General features: G+C 33.1%; 3 protein-coding genes across 6 annotated transcripts; all 3 read right to left on the reverse strand.

The window, feature by feature from the left end:
* Positions 1 to 14,306: 14,306 nt before the first annotated feature.
* On the reverse strand, positions 14,307 to 14,943 carry LOC128036001 (acetyl-coenzyme A carboxylase carboxyl transferase subunit alpha, chloroplastic-like). The gene has a single exon (XM_052626379.1). It carries the CDS (start codon positions 14,933 to 14,935, stop codon positions 14,522 to 14,524), a length of 414 nt encoding a protein of 137 aa, XP_052482339.1. The 5' UTR covers positions 14,936 to 14,943; the 3' UTR covers positions 14,307 to 14,521.
* Positions 14,866 to 15,469, reverse strand: LOC128036002 (acetyl-coenzyme A carboxylase carboxyl transferase subunit alpha, chloroplastic-like). The gene has a single exon (XM_052626380.1). The coding sequence runs from the start codon at positions 15,382 to 15,384 to the stop codon at positions 15,034 to 15,036; it is 351 nt and encodes a 116-aa protein (XP_052482340.1). The 5' UTR covers positions 15,385 to 15,469; the 3' UTR covers positions 14,866 to 15,033.
* A 1,215-nt stretch (positions 15,470 to 16,684) lies between these two features.
* On the reverse strand, positions 16,685 to 21,593 carry LOC105785363 (acetyl-coenzyme A carboxylase carboxyl transferase subunit alpha, chloroplastic-like). 4 transcript variants are annotated; one of them, XM_052626377.1, is made up of 11 exons: positions 21,440 to 21,593; positions 20,556 to 20,897; positions 20,400 to 20,474; positions 19,721 to 19,828; positions 19,432 to 19,592; positions 19,206 to 19,320; positions 18,967 to 19,121; positions 18,669 to 18,720; positions 18,509 to 18,577; positions 18,029 to 18,106; positions 16,685 to 17,957 (listed from the first exon to the last, which is right to left on the reverse strand). In XM_052626377.1, the coding sequence occupies exons 2-11, from the start codon at positions 20,880 to 20,882 to the stop codon at positions 16,848 to 16,850; spliced, it is 2,250 nt and encodes a 749-aa protein (XP_052482337.1). In that variant the 5' UTR covers positions 20,883 to 20,897; positions 21,440 to 21,593; the 3' UTR covers positions 16,685 to 16,847. The 4 variants fall into 4 exon arrangements, with proteins under 4 accessions (XP_052482337.1, XP_052482336.1, XP_052482334.1 ...); XM_052626376.1 differs by having other exon boundaries at positions 21,284 to 21,544; XM_052626374.1 differs by having other exon boundaries at positions 21,154 to 21,544.
* Positions 21,594 to 24,483: the final 2,890 nt, after the last annotated feature.

Here is a 24,483-nt window from a genome sequence, read left to right on the forward strand (position 1 = left end):
ATGCTCATTTTACCTTGTTTATTAATATAAGGCATTGAATTTATTATTTCAATTTCTTTTTCTGTGTATATAAATAAACTGAATTGAAATAAAGTCCTAAGAAAATATAATTATTCTTAAAAGATCATTGGTCAAGTATTATTGTGGCTTGGACAACAACAATGTATTAAGACTAATGTGTAGTTGACTTATGACAAAGAGTTGTCATTGACATAGAGATGTCAAAATCAATACATGAGTATGTGTTAGAGAACAACATATTGAACTAACCCGCTATGAGTATGTTTCTTGGATTATCATGTAATAGTCACAATATTACTCATAGTGATAACTATGTATATGATCCTCAGACTTGAGATCATAATTGTCCCAACATCGCAAGTCGTATATTTTGATACAGTCAAAACGTCTACTGTAACAGGTTGTACAATCAAGATTGATGTTGGATATACCACAATCCATGTAGTGTGATATGGTTGATCAAGATAGGATTTACCCTCCTACATAATGGGAGCAATATCTTAGGCCTATTGATGGAGTGAGACTAGAAATGCATGACCATGCTCGAATAAGTTGATATGAGATATCACACTTATTTGTTTATTGTAGTCTACTCAGAAAATCAAGAAATATGATATTGGACTATACAAGTGTGACTATTGCATGACTTGTGTCCAATCTAGATATAAAGGATAAAATGATATCATAAATGAAAAGATTATCACAAAAAAGTTATGTCGAACCACGACTTCTTCTAACTTGGGTGGCAATGATGCATTGCTAGATACCACTCATTGTCTGTAATGTTAGAAACGTTCTATTATTATTACCAATGTTACAAGAGCCTATAAGGTCACACCCTATAATTGAAACGAACAGAATCTAAATACATTTGGTATTCCATTTAGTTGCCTCATGAATTAAATTAATTCTTAATTTAATTTAAATTGATAGATAAAAATAAAAAAGATTTTATGTACAAACTTGTTTATACAAGCAGAGAACATAGATAAAATTAATATATGAATTTGATTCATACAAAATATTAATTGTATATATTTCATTAGATTTATTAATATAATGATTATATTAATTAATTTTGATCAAAATATAAAAGACATGAAATTTTTTTTTGGAATGAATATAATTAATATATGAATTTCATTCATACAAAATATTAATTGTATATATTTTACTTGAATTTATTAATATAAGCAGTTATATTAATTAATTTCAGTCAAAATATAAAAGACATGGAAATTAATATTCTTTTGGAAAGAATATAATTAATATAAGAATTTGATTCATAAAAATATTAATTGTATATATTTGATCGAATTTATTAATATAAGCAATTATATTAATTAATTTTGCTCAAAATATAAAAGACATGGAAATTAATATTCTTTTGGAAAGAATATAATTAATATATGAATTTGATTCATACAAAATATTAATTGTATATATTTTACTGAATTTATTATTATAAATGTTATATTAATTAATTTCGCCAAAATATAAAAGATATGGAAATTAATTTTTTGGAAAGAATATAATTCCTTTTCCTAACTTTTCATTTCTATTTTCTATTAATAAGGGAATAATCCTATATTCTTTTGGAAAGAATATAATTCACTTTTCTAACTTTCCATTTGCCTTCTCTATTAATAAGGGAATAATCATGATTTTCCTTTTGAATATGTGATATCAAAGAGGATAAAATGAAGATATACCTTTAATGTGTTAAGGTGACCAACTTAATAATTTAAAAAGTCTAGCATTCGTTTTTAAATCTCTCTGAAAAGTTTAAGAGAAAGTGGTTGTTCATTTTTGATGAGGTGGACTACGTAAAGGCCGGGACATTTTTGTTGTGGCTTGGAATCGACATCGAATCAGCAACATCCTTTCAACGTTTTCAGTAAAGAAGGTATATTTTTCAACCCTATTTCAACCTGACTTGTTCCTTTTACATAAATCCTTGGCTGTGGATCACTGGAATAATTTATTCGCTGCACCATGAGGCGTACCAGCTGTCCCACCACATGTCTAGTAATTGAAAAGGTTTCTTTAGCAATCGATTCACTAACCAATGGAAAAAATTGAATGGATTTTTATTTTTTTATTTAAATAAATGATGTTATTAACAATAATTTTAATCGTTTTTTTTCCAAAGGGACGGGTCAAAGATGGTGGCACGTGGAAGTGTGCGATTGGCCAGAGCTACCACATCATCAAAAAATTAACGTCACTAGGCTCAAGTACCAATATAGTGGACAGGAAAAAAATTTAGGTACCAATATAGGACAAAAAAAACATAAGTACCAATTTGGGAGAAGGGACAAGTTCGGGTATCAATTTTATATTTAAACCTTAATTAATTAATTAAATTATAAAAATGGAATTAAATTAATTGGTCATTGTGAACCTGTTGAATGTAGAAATATTATATATGTTTTCTCATAGCTCTATTACGGTAAATTTGTCATGATTTTAACGGAATTAGAATCGGGTTGAGAAACATTATTTAATTGGGAAATTTATTTATTTATTTAAATTAATTTATGATGTTTATTTTGGAAAATAGAAAAAAATGTATTGGGTTGGGTTAAATTATAAAGTGTTGGGTTAAAAGTCCAAGAAGCACTTATAATTTGACCTGATACGAGAGAAGCCCAAAAGCTCCTCAAGTTAATAAATAGGATAGAAAACCCTAGTATATTTAACTAGGATTGTCGCCCCTCTCTCTTCTAGTTGAACTAGATTTTTTTTTAATTGAAATAGACTTTTACTAATTCAACAAGGGTTTCACTTCTTTTCCCTATAAATAGATGAGACCGATAGGGCTAAACATACAACTTTAACTTATTGTTATTCTACCCGAAAATAGTGAGAATTTATTTTCTAAGTATAAATTCTATTTTTTGGAATAACAATTCTACTGGTTTCTATTAAAGAGAGAATTTTGCTTTCCTACTGAAAGTAAAGTAAATAATGTTTGGTTCTATGTTTGATTCGAATAGCAGAGAAGGTTGTTCAGTTCAAAGCTGGGTACGACAAGGATCTGTCTAGACGAAAACACAAGTGCAAATTTGAGAAAAGTTTATCACTATGAATATTAGAAACCAGCTCAACTGTAAGAAAGTCATTTTCAAATCGCACATAAAAATAACACTCGTCATTATTACCATATTATAGTGAATTGTAAATGTGAGTTATGGCAATTGTATATAGTGTAAGTGACATACATCCTTCCATATACTACAACATTAAAACTCAATATAATATATCTTTAAGTAACTATACAGATTTTTCAGTCCTAAATAATTTCAAAATTACGTGCACACATAAAAACCAGGAAATATGTGCAAATTATTTCAAGAACACGATTATCGAGCTTAGAGTGTCACTGTATCATAAAGTTTCATTCAACAATACAACCAAGATCTATTCTATGTAAATGTTCTTTAAATGTCTTTGGTTGTAAGCCTTTAGTTAATGAATTTTCTATCATAAGATCAATTCTAATATGCTCTATAAACACTTTGTGTTTCTAAACTTCCTCCTTAACAGTAAAATAATTTAGTTCATATGTGTTGCACCTTTGGAATATTTGTCATTTTTGGAGAAAATATTACTGTAGAATTGTCACAATAAATTTTCAACGGCTTGATAATGGTGCCGACCAATCGAAGTGTAACACCCTCACTCGATCTGACCCCCGAATTTGAGTAACGAGATGCTACACACATTGCTAGAGCAACTACCATCGTATTCACAATAAAATCATCATTTCACATCATTATTCATGCAATCAACAACAATACAACATTGAATACAATGAACATTCTTTCTCGAGTCTTATATGAGCATATGAATGCTTTATAATCAACCTGAGATCAAACAAAAACCTTTTTAAAACATTTATAAAATTTTAGATTAAGTATATCATAAATAAATCATTCAGAACATCTCAACATGCATTAGCACATTCACATTATGATATACAATTAAAATCGAGCTTTAATTAAACCTATGAAAACTCTTTTACTAATTCGAACATGAAATAGGAACAAATTGCAAAGTGTACAAAGTTTCAAAACAAGTATCGATACCCTTGCTAGGTACCCATAACATTTTGAGCTTCGATGTTTCAGAAAAATCAATTTTAAACCAAAGGTGTCAATACCAAACTTAAAGTACAGATACTTTCTTTAAGGTATCGATATCTTACCTTTTGTACCATTTTAAGGTTCGAAGTTTGAAAAACTTGAAGAAAATCACTAAGCATCGATACCTTTATGCATAAAATAAACTTACATTTTGGTACCTATTTCATGCCCAAACTAATTCAAACTCAAATGGTGCCTATAAGCACTCTTAAAACCTGAATAAGACTTATTCAAAGCATACACCAAGCATCCATTTACCATTTCCAAAATCAACCAAACCATTATGCATCAAATAAACACCTAGGCAAACCATTCTAACTTGCAAAAATCTTAAGTCATTCAACATGACAACCCATTCAATTTCATCACAGTAACCATGCCATTCCACTTTAAAATTTACCACTCATATACCACATTTATAACTTATCATATACCAAACATACACTTATATATAACCATTATCAATCCCAAATTTGAGCATTATCTAATATTCAAATCAAACTATCATCTAAAGTAAACACATATATATTAACACCTATGTAATGCCACATAATTGGACTAAAATGATCAAAATTCTATCGATTAGATGGCTAGATAATGTGAGCTTCGAGGTGATCCGATTGACATGTTTTGCAAACCAACAATCTACAAGGAAAAGGCAGGCAACAGGTAAACATTTTGAATGCTTAGAAAGTTCGTATAAAAATTACCTTAACTTAGCTTTATATTACAACAATTTAAGCAATTGAAACACAATGTTACATAACATGGCATTTCCTTGGCGTCCTTATACATTCATGTACAATTCCATACAACAACCAATAGGTTAGTATATTAACATGACAAAATCATAGTAATCAATTCATATATATTTATAATCATGTCATTATGTATCATGCCATTCAAACTTGTTCATTTGCAAACATGTCTATTGAATTCATATTCATTCTTTTCAACTATTTCATTTTCATTTAATTACTTTTTTTTCCTGGAAAACTATAGCAAATTGGAACTTGGATACAAGGGACTGATTTGCTCTCATGAGATGATATATTCGGGTTGCTAACATTAGCTTCAAATAGATTTGCTCACACGAGCTTAATTCGATATTCCTAGCACTAGCTCTAGAGAATCCACAACATATGTTAGATCTCAAGTCATCATCTTAATCCTTGATCAAACACACTTTTTCATTATTTTTGATTAAACCATTTCCTTTTTTCGTTTGGACCCTAATGGCATGTCATTCATATCCTAATCATTTACTAAGTTTACACTGCCATTGTTATTGTTTCTATAACACCCCAAAATAAGGCCTAGGAGTTTTAGGGGTATTTTAGGATTTTTAGCCTTAGAGTGTTCAAAATTTTGCGACATGATTTATCGGTAATATTTTTTACTATGGTTTTTAGAAAATCAAATCAGTTTCTGAAAATGAGTTTTAAAGACTTTTAATTTTAGAAAGAGGACTGATTTGTAATAGGGTCAAAATTGTGAGCATTTATGTTGCAGTTTTATCATATTTTAAAAATTGAACCTAAAACAATCCCCCACGTACAGATTCATGTTATTTTTCTCTTCTTTGCTAGTTCTTGTCGTCCCCTTTGCTCTCCCAAATATCTCTATCAATTTTCTTTGTTAAATCTTCATCCAATTGATATCCATCATCACCTAAGTCTTTGATCTCCATAAATCTTCAAGAAAACACTCCAAAATTTCATTAATTTTATCTTCTTTTTCATTTGTGCATTTCTCGGGTTTGCATCAAAAACTTATTATTTCTTCCATAAAATGTAACCATTCACTTTCTTATAAGTTTTTAATGTTATTAGGCCTTTGAAATTGATTTAATCGTTAAATCGCAATTTTTGATTAAAAGCCGAAAATAGTTGTTAATGGTGAATTTTGGATTTTTGAGTAATAATATGATTTCAAAGTACTAATCAATAGGTTTTTACATAATTAAAAAGGTTTTTAAACTTGTTTTGAAGTATCATGAAGGATTTCCTGGGTTTTAATGAATTTTTTAAAAATAGCCATAAAGCATGTCAAAAAAGTCGATACCATGAATTGAGTAGTTTAAAGTAGCTTAAAGGATGATAATTAGTCTTAGGTGAATTATAAGATGAACGGAATCAGTTTTAGGGAAAAAAAAGACTGAGTATAGACCGAGATATTTGAATTTAAGTTTTGTTATGTTTAAGGTTTTGGTTGCATGGGAACATGGCGTAGGCTTATATTTTTGATTGCTTGTGGTGAGCCCTTAACTGATCTTTGAATGTATTATTGTGTGAATTGTTGTGTTGAAGTTTTGGATTTGCTAGGACCATCTGCAAGCTAGGAAAGGCTAGTTTGAGCTTTCGGCATTTCGATGAAAGCGTAGTGGTAAGTGTTTAGATTAACTGCTTGTGGACACAATTCAATGTGTTATTTCGAAATTTAATGGTAGCCTAAATCCCTACTCTAAATTTCGAGTGTAAGCTTTCTTGTACTCATGTTTATCTTGTAAAATATGTGTTTGTATTATTATAAAATTGTGAACTGAAATAAGATGCTATATATATGTTATATGTTCATGATTATTGTTGTGAAAGAGTATATGTGTAGGCATGTCATACATGCTAAGTGACAGTGATAATATTATGCAAAATGATACAAATGTGCAGTGAAAGTAATCGAAAATTGGTAAGTAATATGTGTGTTTAAATACGAATATTTTAGCCTTGTGATACTTGAGAACATTGGATATAGTTGGCATGCCACCAGATTGTGAGTACTCACCTACATGTATATGTGATTTCGGTGTTGAGGCCCTAGGACATGCTTGGAGTGATAAGGGAATGTGAGCTAAGCTTCATTCAACGGGACATGTTTCATATGTTAGAGAGTGTTAGCTTAATGCTTCACTTACGGGACATGTTTAACTTTATGAGTCTATGTGGCGTATTGGAGATCCGTGTATCTGATGAGTGGTGATAGTGTCCACTTTTACGTGTCATAGCTCAAGTGCCAAATTATCTCCAATTATCTTAAAATATGAATATGTGTGAATTGTTATATGTGACTATTATGGAAATTGTCTACAAATATGTTTGTATGTATTGTGATGTATATAAAATAGTGTATGCAATGACCTAACCAATAAACTGTTAAATGTGCAAGCGTAAATGGAATATGTCAAGCAGGTTGCGATTAATATAATAATTCCATGTATGTGTTCTACTAATGCTTGATGACATGTTTGCACGGTAGTTGTTCTATGCATTCACTGACCTTGTTAAGCTCACCCACTTGTTTTAAAATCATTACATATTAATAACGTCTCGGTGTGAGTGGTGTGGTTTTCGAGGGTGATTCTGAGCAAGTCTGTTTTTGTTTTTCCGTAGGAGTTATTGTTAATTATTTACGTTTTGGGAATAAGGCAATGTGGTACACTTTTACTGATATTTGTCATGATGTTTTTTATGCTTCCACAGATTATTTGTTCCTAAGTTTATGAGATTTGTTTCGTATTATGTTGATTATTGCTCGGACTTACTTTTGGTGTTTGAGACTATTATTACGGCCGTTTTGATGTTTATTTGATGATGATATGATAGCATGATGAATTGGTACAAGTTGTAATGACTTATATGCTTAAAAATGTGGTATGTTTCTGGTCTAAAGTAGAGGTATCAATATTTGTGTTGTAAAAATGATACCTCTGTGACATTTCGATGTGCAGGAAGTTAGTATGGTAATTTGGTATCAATATCTTATCTCGAGTATCGATACTCGAGGTAACTTTATCGATACTTTTACAAAGATATCGATAATTTTTTAGACTTTGGATTTTCAACGAGAAACAAAATGCTGATTCGGCACCGATTTTCCAAGCAGTACCAATACCATTTGAGAGAAATATCGATACCCATATTCTAGTATCGATACCTGCGTAGTCAGTTTTGAGATTTTGCTAAATGGACCTTATGCATGTTAAACTATTGTTATAAGACTATCTGATGTATGTTTAGCATGTAACATTGATAACTTAAGAGTAAGATTGACTTAAAACCTATATGAATACTAAAATGGAAGTCGTATCCTTTCGAATGCGTTTTTACTTATTGTGTATGACATGAGACGGTGGTGTGACATCTTGATATTTGGGCTTGGCGATCAAGTTGGGTATAGGGTGTTACAGTTTACATATCATTCCAAACTTTGTAACATCATCATATACATTTCATTCAATCATATAACAATTTCACATCCATTCAATACACTGCATCTATTCAAAATAACCATAATGTTCATACTTTACGATTTAATTCTTTAGGTGCCAACATTATCAAATTATAATTAACCTAAGCTAATATTATAATATGGTTCAAACATAATACAAGTAACATAGTAAGTTCCATATGAACTTACCTAGTAAAAACAGGAACAAACGAATCGTCTAAGACTAATCCACAATTTTGCCTTTTCTTCAATTATTCTCTAGTTGATTCAATTCTCGATCTATAATAATTCATTTCAATTTATCAATTCCAAACATTTTATAACGACCTATTTTAAACATGTATCAACTAAAATTTATTTTTTAAATGTCCCCTGAAGTTTTGCATTTTATTCAATTTAGCCTCTAAAATCGAAATTGCAATATCTTTCAAATTTGAGTCTCGATTTCGAAACCAATCTCAGTTTCACCCTTCTACAACCCTCTATTATCTATAATTTGTAACATCTCGATTTTGGGCTTAGTCGGAACAGTGGTTTTGGGACCACAAATTCGATGAGGAAAATTTTATTTTTACAATATTTTTATGGTCTACAATTTCAAGGAATGATTTCATAAAAATTTCGTTCAAAAATTTTGACGTTTGGGCACTCAATTTAGTCAAAAGAACTAAATTGTAAAAAGTGCAAAAGTTGAGTTCTACATGTTAGAGGTGTCCAATTGTTATGAAATATTAAATTGGAGGTCTTTATATGGTAATTAGACCATTGGTTAAGTTATGGACAAAAATGGACATGAGATAAGTGAAATAGGAAATTTTTAAGTTAGGGACAATTTGGTAATTTAGTAATAAAAAGAATTAAAAAGGGAAAATGGTGACAAAATGTGCTCATCTTCTCCATGGTGAACGAAAATATCAAGGGGGAAGCCATAGTTAGGGTTTTCAAGCTTCCAAGCTCCATAGTAAGTGATTCCAACCCCGTTTTTAATGTTCTTTACGTTTTTAGAGTCCCGGTAACTTGATTTAGCTTATTCTAGCAATAATTTAACCTAGGGTTTATATTTGGAAAAATACCCATAGGTGAAATGTTTTTATTTTGATGTTTTATGATAGAATATGAAGCTAGAAATTATGTTAAACAACTTTTGCTAGCTGATTTTAAGTGAAAACAAGTAAATTGACATAATCGGTAAAATACCTAATGTTCATAAGTAAGTGTTAGAGTAAGAATTTGATGTTGTCATAGAAGGGAAGAATTTTTAGCATGTTATAAAACATAAGAATAAGAGATGAAGTTTAAATTCTGAGCTTTGGGGCAAAAGTGTAATTATGTAAAAGTTTAGGGAAAAATCATAATTTTGCCAAAGTTAAAGTCGAGGGCTGTTTTGGTGAATGTGAGTATTAAATAAACTAAATTTTCTATTATAGATCAAGAAGAACGGAATCCGATGTTAGACAAAGGAAAGAATAAGGTTGAAGACTAAGTGGGTGGATTTGGCTAAATTTTGTACCGAGATAAGTTTACAGTAAATAAATACATTATTTCAATAATTATTATTAATGTTGCTATTTTCCAACAATTATGTATTTATTTTATGAAATTATTTAATGTTTACTCAAGTATGAGACGATAGAGAATTAGTATTAAAAAGTCCCGTTGAAACATAAGGAATGTATCGAATACAAAAGTCATGACATTTGGGTAAAGAGGTCCCATGTAAGACCATGTCTAGGACATGGAGTTGGCACCGAGATAAGAGGTCTCATGTAAGACCATGTCTGGGACATGGCGTTGGCATCGAGATGAGAGGTCCCCCGTAAGACCATGTCTGGGACATGGCATGGGCACCGATATGAGAACTCCCATGTAAGACCATATCTGGGATATGGCATTGGCAGTACAAGAAAAATCCCATGTAAGACCATGTCTGGGACATGGCTTTGGTATGTTATTATCAGAAAAAGAGACCCAAGTATCCTTATTATTCCAATGTGGCTCAACGGGCTAGTAAACAAATTATGTTCCATGAAAGTTCAGGTAAAAGCATAAATAGCAAATTCAGGTGAGTTATAAGAGTTAAGAACATATTATGTTATCAATTGAGAATCAACATATTAGCAAGAGAAGAGTAAGTTATAATCATGAGTTAGCTAAGTAAACAAGCAAGAGAACGAGTAAGAGATTAAGTAAAGAGGAAATTAGGGATCATGTTACTTGAGTATAATTATTTGTGTTAAGTGTTGTTATTTATTTACTTGTAAACTTATTAAGATTTATGCTTAATTCTTTTATAGTATTGCAAAGCTACTTCAGGGATCTTAAAGACGTCGGAGAGCGTCCACACTATCAACCACAACAACTCGGTATTTTATGATGATCAATGTTGAACTATGGCATGTATAGGGACTTAGTCATTTTGAATGTATGTCCTTATGATAATGTTAAAGGATGATGTGTAAATATGTGATACTGTTTAGCTATTAAAATGGCTAAGTAATAATATGTTTGGTATTATGAATGCCTAAGTGATAGTTTATACCTAGAAATTGTGAAAGAGTAAAAATTTGCATGAAACAGATTTCAAACAGCAGCAGTGACGTGACTTTGAAAAATAACCAATGATACTATAAAATTAATTATAGGGTTAATGATATATAGAATTAAAGCTTATTGAGTCTATTTTCATAGAAAAATAACTGTGTAGAAAAAGGAATTTTATATTCGAGATATGTGGATTTTAGTTAGATATGGTCACAACTATTTTTGGAGTCCCTGTTTTGACTTTAAAAATCATTAAACATTGTACAAAAATATCTATGAGTTGTAATTTATATTTCTAAATTTTTTAATGAGTTTATTTTCTGTAGAAACAAGTGAGAACACCATATTAAAATAATACAATGATAAAATTGAATTTTAGTGATGAGAGGTCAGGACAGTAGAACAGTGAAACAGAGAAGACTTTAACTAATAAACTGTACTAATTGGCTTAGCCAAAAATTCTGAAAATTTTATGGTAAGAAGATATATGAGTCTAGTTTCAGGAAAAATTTACGGATCTAAATTTTGAGTTTCGTAGCTCGAGTTATAATTAATTTAATAACTGCTACGTGATTGGACAGCTTTGTTGTAAATAGTGAAATTAATTTTAAAAGCAAATTTTTATGCCTTAAACTAGTAAGTTAAGTCAAGTAACGCCTCGTGCTCGACTCCGACAACTGTCTCGGGTGAGAGGTGTTACATAATTACAGAAATTTAGCTTCAATTTTGAAATTTATGCACTTTAGTCTTTATGTTCAAAAACTAGCAATTAAACTTTACAAATTAGTCATTTTTCATATCTAAGCTTCAAATCTAACACATTTACAATTTCATCAAGTATTCAACAATGAAAACTTTAACATATTTACAAATTGGTACATGGGCTAGCTAAATCAAGCTCTCATGACATCAAAAATACAAAATTTATAAGAAACCGATTTAAACTTACCTATTAATAAAGAGTTGAATGTCTTGAAGCTTAAATGGTTCCTTTAGCTTTTATTTGGTGTGTATAAAATGAAGAAGAAGGGAATAAAGATGATAAGCACTTTGTTTTCTTTTATACTTTAATTAAACTAAATAAATATTAATTAATTAATTAAAACCTTAATTAAACTATCATTAACCTTGCTTAATCAAAGTTGGTGGATTCCAATCATTACCCACCACTGTTTGGCCATAATATAATGGTCTATTTACTCAATTGGCCCTTCAATTGAATAAAAATCCATAGCGATTTACTTTTACCACTTTTACAATTTAGTCCTTATACCTTAATTAACTATCCAATTGAAAAAAATTAAAGGACCAAACTTAAATTAACATTAATAATAACCTTGTAAATATTAAATAACAATATTTACAAATATGATCATTGAAAATAGAGTTCTGAAATCATCGTTTTCGACACCATTGAAAAACGGGTTGTTACACCAAGTCCTAAAATAAAGTTACATAACTATAATGCATGAATAGTGGCTGGGGCTGAATCTTCAAGGGTCATAAAAAACACTTTGCACTTCACCTTATCTTAATGTGATTAATGTAGCACTCCAAATGATCCTAAGGGTTACCCCACCTATCATATAACAGCTTAGGAAATTTAAACATTGGGGGATCATGGTAGTGCAATATTTCAATAGTTAGGGATCATTATATTACTTTTTGTTTGGCCTTATTGATTCTGATTTTTGGTAGTTTTGCATGTCTTTAAGTAGCTCTACTTTTTCTTCTAATGAATTATCACTCATTTTCCAACTTTAGCTACCATCGGCATCCTTAAGATCAATAATACTTCTATTAGCATGTTGATGCCTATGTATAGAGTGAACTTTTTTGTCTTCCCGATCAAATGGACTCTATCTCTGGATTTTTTTAGCTGCCCTTCATTCTTCAATGAGCTTTTCATTTCTTTCATTTTTTATGTTAGCTTGCCTTTGCTTTTCCATTTTCTCTTGAATGAATTTTTGTTGCTCCTCATAGCTTTTTTGCTGGGAAAATATCTGCTCTTCGATTGCCTTCATCCTTTCTTGCATGTCATCATACTACTGAGATCCCGGTTGAGGATTTTAAGAACCCTGATCAGCTAGGAAGGCGTTAGCATGGGTTTGAGGAGGGTAACTTTAATACTAACGGGTATTAATAATATTGTTGATAAGGGTTACATTTGTAGGGATTATGTTGAGTTAATTAGTGTTGTATTATGTCTATTAATGAGGGTTTTGATGTACATGCAAACGCTCTTGTGTTGGGTTTGCTTGAGTTTAGGAAGGTATCTCTCTTGGAAGTTCTTGTTGATTGTTGTTAGGGTTGAGCTCATTAGTGGGGGAAACACTATTACTTAGGTTATCCATTTCCTAATGAAAGGTTAGAGATACCGGCTGCTTGGAAATAGAGAAAAAAATTACGTTGATTACACTAGAAGTCCCCACAGTTTTTTCGTATGATTATCGCTTCAATCTTATGTATGATATATATAGAACATTGTTTGCGAGTATCCAACAAGCTTGAACTCCTGACCACGTTACGACAGCCACCTACCCCCCGGTTATACTAAAACCTGTGACCGCATCACGGCCATCGATTGGGACTTTCACGTTGAATTCGACCCCTAATTGTGTCAAGCATTATTACCCCGAAACTGAATTTCCCCACAATGGGTTTCTAAGGTTATGGTCCTATCTCGCCATGACATATGAAATGTATGTGTGCTAAGGCATGTTATCACATCCCCGACCCCACAAAACTACTTAAGAATTTCTGTCGTTTTAGTCGAAAACCCTGAACACTTTCAAAATATCCTAAACCCTAAAAAACCCTAAACCAAAAACCTAACCCTAATTTTGAGGTTTCTAATTAAATCGACCTATATCCCTAATTAATTTTTAAACCGACGTAAAACCTTAATTACAAATAAAAATCAACCTAGGCTCTTTTTTGCCCTGAATATCCATCTACCACCAATTTAATGAAAATTAGACCAACCATCAAAGTGATATCGAATTCGAAGAAGCCAATAGCAATAAAATTTAAATCTAGACTCAAATAAAACGCCATAGTTGAATTCTATACTAAGCTAAACTAAAATATTAATTTACTCTCAAATTTAAATAAAAATTTTAATTTGGAATTAAATTAAAAAAAATTCAATCAAATCCAAAATTGAATTTTTTTTTTTAAAAAAATTGTTTCTAATTCAATTGAAGCCCAAAATTTTGCAAAATTCGAATTTGATGATTCGAACAAAATTAGGTATCTAAAATATCCATCTAACCATTCGAGTATTCTGATAGGTGTCCTTTGCTCAGCAAATTAATTTCTATGGACTTTAGGAAAAATGATTCTGCAATAATTTGACAGCACAGTACAATATAAGATAAGCATGAACTTGGGCTTCATAGTTATGCTTCTGGCAACTAGGAATTGATGGTAAAATAGTTATAATTATTCGAGGTCCTTGTGCTAAGTGCCATACACCCTTATGCATAAAATAAAATAAATAATGTAAGAAATCTATTTATTTGTCAGAAATCTAAAGCAAAAAGAAAAAGAAAAAAAAAGCAGACAATGTATAGGAGCTGCACACATTAAGCAAAATTCATCTCGAGCATAGGTTCCGCATGCTTGGTTTCCTTTTGCAAACTTCCATTAGCTCCACCAGATGATTGTATTGCTTCAGAAATTTCTGCCTTCAACTCTTGGTGCTTCTCCTTCAATTCTGAGGAGCTGATAACTTCTGAAATTCTTTGCTTAATCTGTTGCTGTAGAGCCTCAATCTTACTTTCCGACTCAACATTTCCTGCCTCTGCCTTTGCCTTCTCCAGCTTCAACAACTCCATCATATTTTTCAACTCCGATGAATTCACAACTTCTTCAATTGTCTTGTTAATTTCTTCATTCAAATTATCCACATTATTTTTGAAGACTGAGAGTGAGGCCGGGTTTGCATTAGATTTTACAACCACAACCTCCAAACTCAAAGACTCCAGAGCACTAATCATTTCCAATTCTATCTCGCTCTTCAACTTCAGTATTTTGTCCTTCACCCCTTCATCTAAATCAATAAAGCTTGATGAACCAGAACTTTGAACCTCAGCTTCTAATGTTCAAGCTTCTCCTTTATCTCAGGCCGACCCATGATTTCACTTAATTTCTTATTAACTTCCTGCTTCATTGTAGCAGCCTTGGAGAGACTCTTGGCTGTAGAAACCTCCTTCAACATGTCAAGTTTATATTTAAGGATTGTGTAATTTGGAGCCGCTGATAGACTCTGGTTCAGCTCATGCTTAAGCTTCTCAATCTTGTCCATCAGAACAGGATTCATTAGTCGGTCCTTAGAATTTACTTTTGAAACTTCTTCTCTCAGCATCTCAAGTCTGTCCTTCAAGCCCATGGCTCTGATGGCCTCAGAGTATTCGTGATAAGCCTCCTCCTTCAATTTTTCAATCATGTTCTTCAGAGCCACCTCAGGAGGCTTGGTGGATGACTCCTTGGCTTTCAAGATTTGCTGCTTCAATTTTCAATCTCACCCTCCAGCTCTGCTTTGGAGGACCTAGGTACAGTTTTTCTTCTTTCTTTTCATATTGACCTTCTTCTTGGGATCTATTGGGACACCCTCTTGGAACACACCCAGCTTCCTGAACTTATGCATGCGATGCTTTAGTAGCTCTTCTGTGTCCATCGCCGTGAGCTCCTGCAGAATAAACGATTGTTAATATCTTATAATGCGATTCTTGATGAAGAGCTACTGCTAGTGGAACTCACGTCCATTGTTTCATTGATTGCAGCTTTTATTTCTTGTGAAGTCCAAGTTGCACCAGCATGGGCCCCACCCGGTGGTTCCTATCACAAGTAATATATAACTCTCAGGTGCCATAGAAATTGACATGACTTCCAAAGGAAACAACAAATCTCTAGCATTATTTAAACATTAAAGCAGTACAAATGCTTTGAAAACCAAATGCAGTATTTTCATCAAGCATCAGACAGACATCAAAATATGAAATACATAATTCAAACTTCAATATGAAATGTATGTGTGCTAAGGCATGTTATCACATCCCCGACCCCTCAAAACTACTTAAGAATTTCTGTCGTTTTAGTCGAAAACCCTGAACACTATCAAAATATCCTAAACCCTAAAAAAACCCTAAACCAAAAACCTAACCCTAATTTTGAGGTTTCTAGTTAAATCGACCTATATCCCTAATTAATTTTTAAACCGACGTAAAACCTTAATTACAAATAAAAATCAACCTAGGCTCTTTTTTGCCCTGAATATCCATCTACCATCAATTTAATGAAAATTAGACCAACCATCAAAGTGATATCGGATTCGAAGAAGCCAATAGCAATAAAATTTAAATCTAGACTCAAATAAAACGCCATAGTTGAATTCTATACTAAGCTAAACTAAAATGTTAATTTACTCTCAAATTTAAATAAAATTTTAATTTGGAATTAAATTAAAAAAAATTCAATCAAATCCAAAATTGAATTTTTTTAAAAAAAATTGTTTCTAATTCAATTGAAGCCCAAAATTTTGCAAAATTCGAATTTGATGATTCGAACAAAATTGGGTATCTAAAATATCCATCTAACCATTCGAGTATTCTGATAGGTGTCCTTTGCTCAGCAAATTAATTTCTATGGACTTTAGGAAAAATGATTCTGCAATAATTTGACAGCACAGTACAATATAAGATAAGCATGAACTTGGGCTTCATAGTTATGCTTCTGGCAACTAGGAATTGATGGTAAAATAGTTATAATTATTCGAGGTCCTTGTGCTAAGTGCCATACACCCTTATGCATAAAATAAAATAAATAATGTAAGAAATCTATTTATTCGTCAGAAATCTAAAGCAAAAAGAAAAAGAAAAAAAAGCAGACAATGTATAGGAGCTGCACACATTAAGCAAAATTCATCTCGAGCATAGGTTCCGCATGCTTGGTTTCCTTTTGCAAACTTCCATTAGCTCCACCAGATGATTGTATTGCTTCAGAAATTTCTGCCTTCAACTCTTGGTGCTTCTCCTTCAATTCTGAGGAGCTGATAACTTCTAAAATTCTTTGCTTAATCTGTTGCTGTAGAGCCTCAATCTTACTTTCCGACTCAACATTCCCTGCCTCTGCCTTTGCCTTCTCCAGCTTCAACAACTCCATCATATTTTTCAACTCCGATGAATTCACAACTTCTTCAATTGTCTTGTTAATTTCTTCATTCAAATTATCCACATTATTTTTGAAGACTGAGAGTGAGGCCGGGTTTGCATTAGATTTTACAACCACAACCTCCAAACTCAAAGACTCCAGAGCACTAATCATTTCCAATTCTATCTCGCTCTTCAACTTCAGTATTTTGTCCTTCACCCCTTCATCTAAATCAATAAAGCTTGATGAACCAGAACTTTGAACCTCAGCTTCTAATGCTTCAAGCTTCTCCTTTATCTCAGGCCGACCCATGATTTCACTTAATTTCTTATTAACTTCCTGCTTCATTGTAGCAGCCTTGGAGAGACTCTTGGCTGTAGAAACCTCCTTCAACATGTCAAGTTTATATTTAAGGATTGTGTAATTTGGAGCCGCTGATAGACTCTGGTTCAGCTCATGCTTAAGCTTCTCAATCTTGTCCATCAGAACAGGATTCATTAGTCGGTCCTTAGAATTTACTTTTGAAACTTCTTCTCTCAGCATCTCAAGTCTGTCCTTCAAGCCCATGGCTCTGATGGCCTCAGAGTATTCGTGATAAGCCTCCTCCTTCAATTTTTCAATCATGTTCTTCAGAGCCACCTCAGGAGGCTTGGTGGATGACTCCTTGGCTTTCAAGATTTGCTGCTTCAATTTTTCAATCTCACCCTCCAGCTCTGCTTTGGAGGACCTAGGTACAGTTTTTTCTTCTTTCTTTTTCATATTGACCTTCTTCTTGGGATCTATTGGGACACCCTCTTGGAACCCACCCAGCTTCCTGAACTTATGCATGCGATGCTTTAGTAGCTCTTCTGTGTCCATCGCCGTGAGCTCCTGCAGAATAAACGATTGTTAATATCTTATAATGCGATTCTTGATGAAGAGCTACTGCTAGTGGAACTCACGTCCATTGTTTCATTGATTGCAGCTTTTATTTCTTGTGAAGTCCAAGTTGCACCAGCATGGGCCCCACCCGGTGGTTCCTATCACAAGTAATATATAACTCTCAGGTGCCATAGAAATTGACATGACTTCCAAAGGAAACAACAAATCTCTAGCATTATTTAAACATTAAAGCAGTACAAATGCTTTGAAAACCAAATGCAGTATTTTCATCAAGCATCAGACAGACATCAAAATATGAAATACATAATTCAAACTTCAATATTGAAAAGGCTTTTGTTTATAAAGCATGAGCCAAGGACAGAAGCACAATGGTGCCTTTCGCAGTCAACTTCACCACATGAAATTGCCTGTAGTAGGTCTAAATTATCTTGGTTTTTGTAATGCCTAGTAGGAATGGAGAAACAAGCAAAATTTAAAAATTAAGGAACCAGCAAAAGAATGTATTCTATTGACAATATTTGAGCAAGTATGTTGATTACAGGAATGATTCCATCACAAATTTGCAGCTTGCATAATTCTGGGGCGGTGATCCTCAGCTTCTCAGCTGCCTGCCAAAGAATGTTCAGTCATTACTTAAAGAAAAAAAAAAAAAAAAAAGAAGCTAAAAGATAAAACCAAAAGTGACATCTGCTTTCAAACCTTCGGAGAAGCTTTCGCACTCTTCCACAAAATTGCAGCGCATGCTTCAGGACTATAGCATTAGAAAAAGAAAATTAAATCAGAAAAAAGGAATATCAGCATATCTCCACATATACACAAGGCATCTAAAAGCGATCCCCATTTAGAAGGAATAATAGAATCTTACCTAGGTACCATGAATAAAAACAAAGATTAGTCATATAGCAATATTGCACCTTGTTTGGGTATGAAATGGAAGGCCAGAATGTATATAGTTAATCAAGATTCAATAAAATCAATATCAAAAAACTCAAATCACCTGGCAACATAAAAGACTGCATTTTCCAGCATTAACAACTTGTTAGCACAGCCAATGGCCAAGGCACCACCAGAGCCACCTTCCCCAATAACAATAGAAACAATTGGGACCTTTAGACCAAACATTGTCCTCAAATTATGGGCAATAGCTTCACCCTACATGAATTTAGGGTGTAAAAATCAGCTGAGCCAACATTAAAAGTGAATATGATAAGATTCAGATTATGATATTGCTCATACTTGACCCAACTCCTCAGACTTAAGGTCTGCATAGGCCCCAGGAGTGTCAATAAAAGTAACTATAGGGAACCCGTGGTGATCTGCATAATACATCATGCGTAGAGCCTTCCTGTAACTGTAAGTGTTTCCTAAATATCAATAAAAAATGAAAAAGATTCCCTCTCAAATAAACTGAAAATTAAAAAAAAAAAAAAACACCTCAACATATAAGTTTCATTCAACTTACCCATGGGGTGTTGGCATTCCAAAGTTACGCTGAATATTCTCTTTAGTATTTCTACCCTTTTGTTGACCAATAAACATGTACCTCCTACCATCTATGGTTCCTATACCAGTAACAATAGCTGGATCGTCATACCCTGCTCGGTCTCCATGAAGTTCCACAAACTGGGCAAATGAGAATATGCAAAAGACATAGACAACTCATTATCCACACAGGTCAAATGTTAGATATAATGTTGATAAGAATATGCAATATTAATATTTGAGAGTTAACAAGCATGTAACCACCAAACCTTATCAGTAATGTTAAATACATGATCAAGGAATGTAGGTCTATTAGGATGTCTGGCAATGTTCACACGTTGTATAGGGGTAAGATGCAGGTATAATTCCTTTAGAGCCTGGAACAATAACAGATCGAGTAAGAAAATTTAGAACAGGGAACCACCACTGTCATGATATCTTTGATGGAGCATCAACCACTTAAAATGCACTTTAAAAAATTGACAATTAGCACAAAGCTCGTATGCGCATTTTAAATATTGTTATCCAGAAGTAACATATCAGGCTAATATCAGACTTCTACATAAGAAGAAATATAGATTTTGGAGTTTCAAGCAATGATCCAATTGTTCTATTATTGTCATCCTCTCCAATAAATGAATGACCCAAAACTAAAACCGTATACCATTATCAAAGTCTAAATAACCAATAGGGAATATCATAGCAAGTGCAACAGAAAAAAAAATTTATTGCCTAATATGAAAAGTAAAACTTCCGGGCTTTAAATACAGCTTTGGCATTATCAGATTTAATTTTAATACTCAAATTCCAGACTTGCAACTTCACACCCATAAACAGTCTGGATAGGTACTGATACAGAGCATTATATAAGGATATAACTCAGAAATGTAATCATTATATGGAAGCAACGAAAGCAGTCTCACAATGTCTCAAACTTAATACTCAAACCTGTTGATATTTATTCTCCAAAGAAATAATCTGATCACTGAAATCCAAACCAGTTTCATTTGCCATCTTCCTCACCTGCATTAAACCAGCACAACATGTGAAGCTAGCACGGACATAGTTTAATCAACTAAATCATCAATAAAATTAAGGAGTTACGTCAACAATCTTCTTCTCTACATCATCAAGTGGCTTCTCAAAATCCAAAGTAACAGGCTTTAGTTTTTCTTTCAGTGGTTTGAAATGAGAGAGATGAGTTAGGACTCCGCCTTTCACATTTGGATGCGGATCTGCAGGCCATGGGTATTCATGTTTCTTCATTTTCCTCATCTTTGCAGCTACAATTACATCCCTCCTTTTCACCACAAACCGTACCTTCCCCAAGGTTTTAAGAGGGATGCCAGTCACGCTGCTAGAGGAGCTCCGAAGAAGATCGGAAGCTGAAGTTCCATCAAAGGCAGCTGGAGAATATGATATCGAAGCCATTTCTTGCTCCAAACTCTATAATCAAAATCCAAATTTCTCAATCTAATAATAATTTTAACAATAATGCTAAATAAGATAACCAGGGAAAAAAAGTAGGAAAAAGAAGAATTAATTAAGTTCCTATAGTAGCTTCCCTCTGAGTAAACAAAATAATATAAAACTCTGATTTTTCATAATAATAATAATAATAATAACTTCCTATTTATTCTTCTGAAAACTTAGTTTACATATATAAGCTGAGTACGCGCATTTTAAACTGAAAAATACCAACATGAAGCTTCATTTCCATTTTCTCAGCAACCAAACAGAAATACGAACCAGCATGCGTCAAATAATTTTGTTTTTAGAAATATATGTATCAAGATAAAAGAAGAAACAGCTAAAATTAATCGTAGATTTACAAGAAAATGAATGAAGTTGGGGGACAGAAACGAAGATCTTTGGAGAGACAGAGAAGATCCGAGAAATATGAGGCGAAAGAAAACGGTTGAAAAATGTAGGACGAGAAATGAAATTATTAAAGGAGACTAAGGGAGGGAAAAGAGAGAGAGAGAGACAGAGTGAGACAGCTTCGTGGAGATCGTCGGTCCAAGGGCTTGTTTGGTTGTTTTCTAACTTTAAAAGCGCGCTATGTCGATACTTCTTATGCGAGTTACAAACAGAGCGAAATGAAGAGACAGCAAGCTGTGAATTGTTTTCCCGTAGCCAAATAAAAAGGCAGCATTTTTCGGTTTGACCGTTGAGCTTGAATAAGAGTTTAATTAATCTGGCACGTGGGATGCCCTATAGTCTCTTTTCCGCTTATTCTTATGCACGGGAGCTTGAAGACGGGATATCCAGAATTAATAGATCATAACAGCAGGTATGCTATGCCAAAACTTAGGCCCTTTTCCTCGTTTAGCCGTTCAACAGGCACTGTCTTTTAGCTATTAATACCATTAACCCAGAATACTTTTCCAAACTCACATGGATTTAGCATCCCTATCTAAGCTTAGTTTCTGATGTGTAGGATCTATTGAATGGCAAGCACAGAGCATACTTCTAAACTCACGGGAGATTTTCTTTCATTGATATTCCCTTATCAGAGAGGAAGAGGAATAGAGAGGTTTAGAAAGACATGATTTTCAAAACACACTAATATTTTTTATTTTTTTCCAAACTTGTTTTTACAACTGAGAAATTAAGTCCCTTATATAGGGGATAAAAGCTAAACGAGCAGATAAGAGGGAATCTGCTTTTACAAAATGAAAGACATAAAGCTAAACGAGCAGATAAGAGGGAATCTGCTTTTACAAATTGAAAGACATACAGCTAAACGAGCAGATAAGAGGGAATCTGCTTTTATAAAGTGAAAGATAATTATTCATATAAAACAGACTATTTTATGCTTCTTTAGTCAGTGTCATAATCTGTACTAGCATCAGAGGTGAGATTTAACTCTTCAATTCTTCGTTTCTTTTCCTCTCTTGCTCTGTAGCATTTCAGTTCCAGCTGTTCAATTCTCTGTTCCAAATCATCTGGTGGTGTCACTTCATGAATGTCTTTCCAAAGAGATGTGTCTTCATGCTTATTCATCCATGCTGGCGTGTCTCGAATCGCTTGGCTACAATACATTGGATACTCTTGAGACCATTCTTTAGGATCTGGAATGTTTTTCTGGTATTCCACCAAAGCTTTCATCAATTGTTCTTGATAAAGTGTGGATGGATTATTGTAAATGTCCCATGGTGCAGATGTGTCTTGTAAAGGCCAAATTTCAGAGGGGATGGTTCTAATAACCTGACACAAATACTTCTGTAAGGTATTAATATCATATTTATTTAACTCTTCATAATAGACCTTATGGATCCATGCACTAGGAAAAGCTCTTAGTTGGGTTACCGGGCCATTTTGCATGAAGTATTGTGGCTTGTAAAAAATGATCACGATCCATTGGGCTCTGGTGTTCTTGAGAAATTCAAATATTATCATGTCAGCCCATTGTTCTATAGGATAGAACCACTTGAAAAAGGTAAAAAGGTAACAAGGATAGAACCATGGAAAACACTTAATTGATAGGAGAGCATCATGTTCATGGCTTCCTTATGGAACATTTTTTCTAGTATCAAACTTAGCATTTTTGGGGGATGGTCAGGATGAGAATTCGGTTGACAGGGTATAGAAAAGGGTAATGGCGGATTTTGAGAGGTCTTCTTTTTTCCTTTGGCTTTGGATGAGGATGAAGGTTGGAACATGAAACTTTCTGCTGGTTTAATGGTTGGTCTTGAGAGGATATCGGCTAAGACATTTGTTTTTCCTTGAATGTGTTTAACATCAAAACGATACCTGGAGAACCATTCTACCCACTGGAGAAGTTGGGGATGAGGTACTTGCTTCTGTTTGAATTTTATCATTTTGGGAAAAGAAGACATGTCCATTTCAACAAGGAAATTATATCCCACCAAGTGAAATTCAAAACTTTCAATGCCTCTTTTAACAGTAAGGATTTCTTTGAAGGTGGAATGATAGTGGATTTCGGCATCTGTGAATCTTCCACTCTTGTATCCACAAAGGCGTCTTTTTCCTTCATTTTCTTCAAATAGAATTGCACCCCAATATTTGTCATTGGCATCAGTCTGCAAAATCCTTTTTCCTTCTGAAGGGATCTGCAATGGCGGTAAATGAGCAAGTTTCTCTTTGAGTTCTTTGACTGCTTGGGTCTATTTTTTCTTCCATGGAGGAGGGTTCTTTTTCAGCATTTTCCTTAAAGGATTTGTTAATTTTGAGATTTTTGGAACAAAATCTCTGAGATAATTAACAATTCTTAAAAACAGCTGAACTTGTTTCTGGGAGATGTTCTTAGTTGGAAACTTCTTCAATTCCTCAGCAATACTAGGATGGGGTTGATATTTCCCTTCTTTGATGATCACACCAAGAAATTCTATTTCTTTTTTATCAGTCTGCATCTTTCTTTCAAAGAGCATGATTCCATATTTGAAGATGATTTGTTGAAATTCTTCAAGGAGAGCTACATGGCTTTCCTGATCTGCACTGTAAAGGAGAATATCGTCTATGTAGACTAGGGCTTTATCCATTATGGGCTGGAAAATCTTTATCATGGCTTTCTGGAATAGTGATGGAGCTGTTTTAAGCCCAAAGGGCATCACTTTCCATTTAAAATGTTTGTTTGGGATACAAAATCCCGTTTTGGGCCTGTTTTCCGGGCTTATCCCCAATTGCCAAAAACCTGCCTTTAGGTCGAACTTGGAAAACACTCAGGCTTTTGCAAGGCTTGAGAATAAAATATTTCTGTTGGGCAAAGGAAATTTATCATCTTGAAGAAAATAGTTAATAGGCTGATAATTAATTACCAATCTTAACTTTCCTCTAGCCTGTTCTGATCTTTTGTTGACATAAAATGCTTCACAAGCCCATTGTGAAACTGAGGCCTCTATCAACCCTTGATCTAGTAACTGTTGACATTCTTCTTCTGCTAGTCTGAGATGTTCTGGATTCATGCCCATATGACTGGCTTTTGTGGGGTTGATATCTTCATTCTTCTTGAATGGCAGTTTAATGAAAAATTCAGAGTTTTTCCATAAAGGATTTTTGCATTTTTTCA

The sequence above is a fragment of the Gossypium raimondii genome, chromosome 13, assembly GCF_025698545.1.
Source record: "Gossypium raimondii isolate GPD5lz chromosome 13, ASM2569854v1, whole genome shotgun sequence".
NCBI classification, from domain to species: Eukaryota; Viridiplantae; Streptophyta; class Magnoliopsida; order Malvales; family Malvaceae; genus Gossypium; species Gossypium raimondii.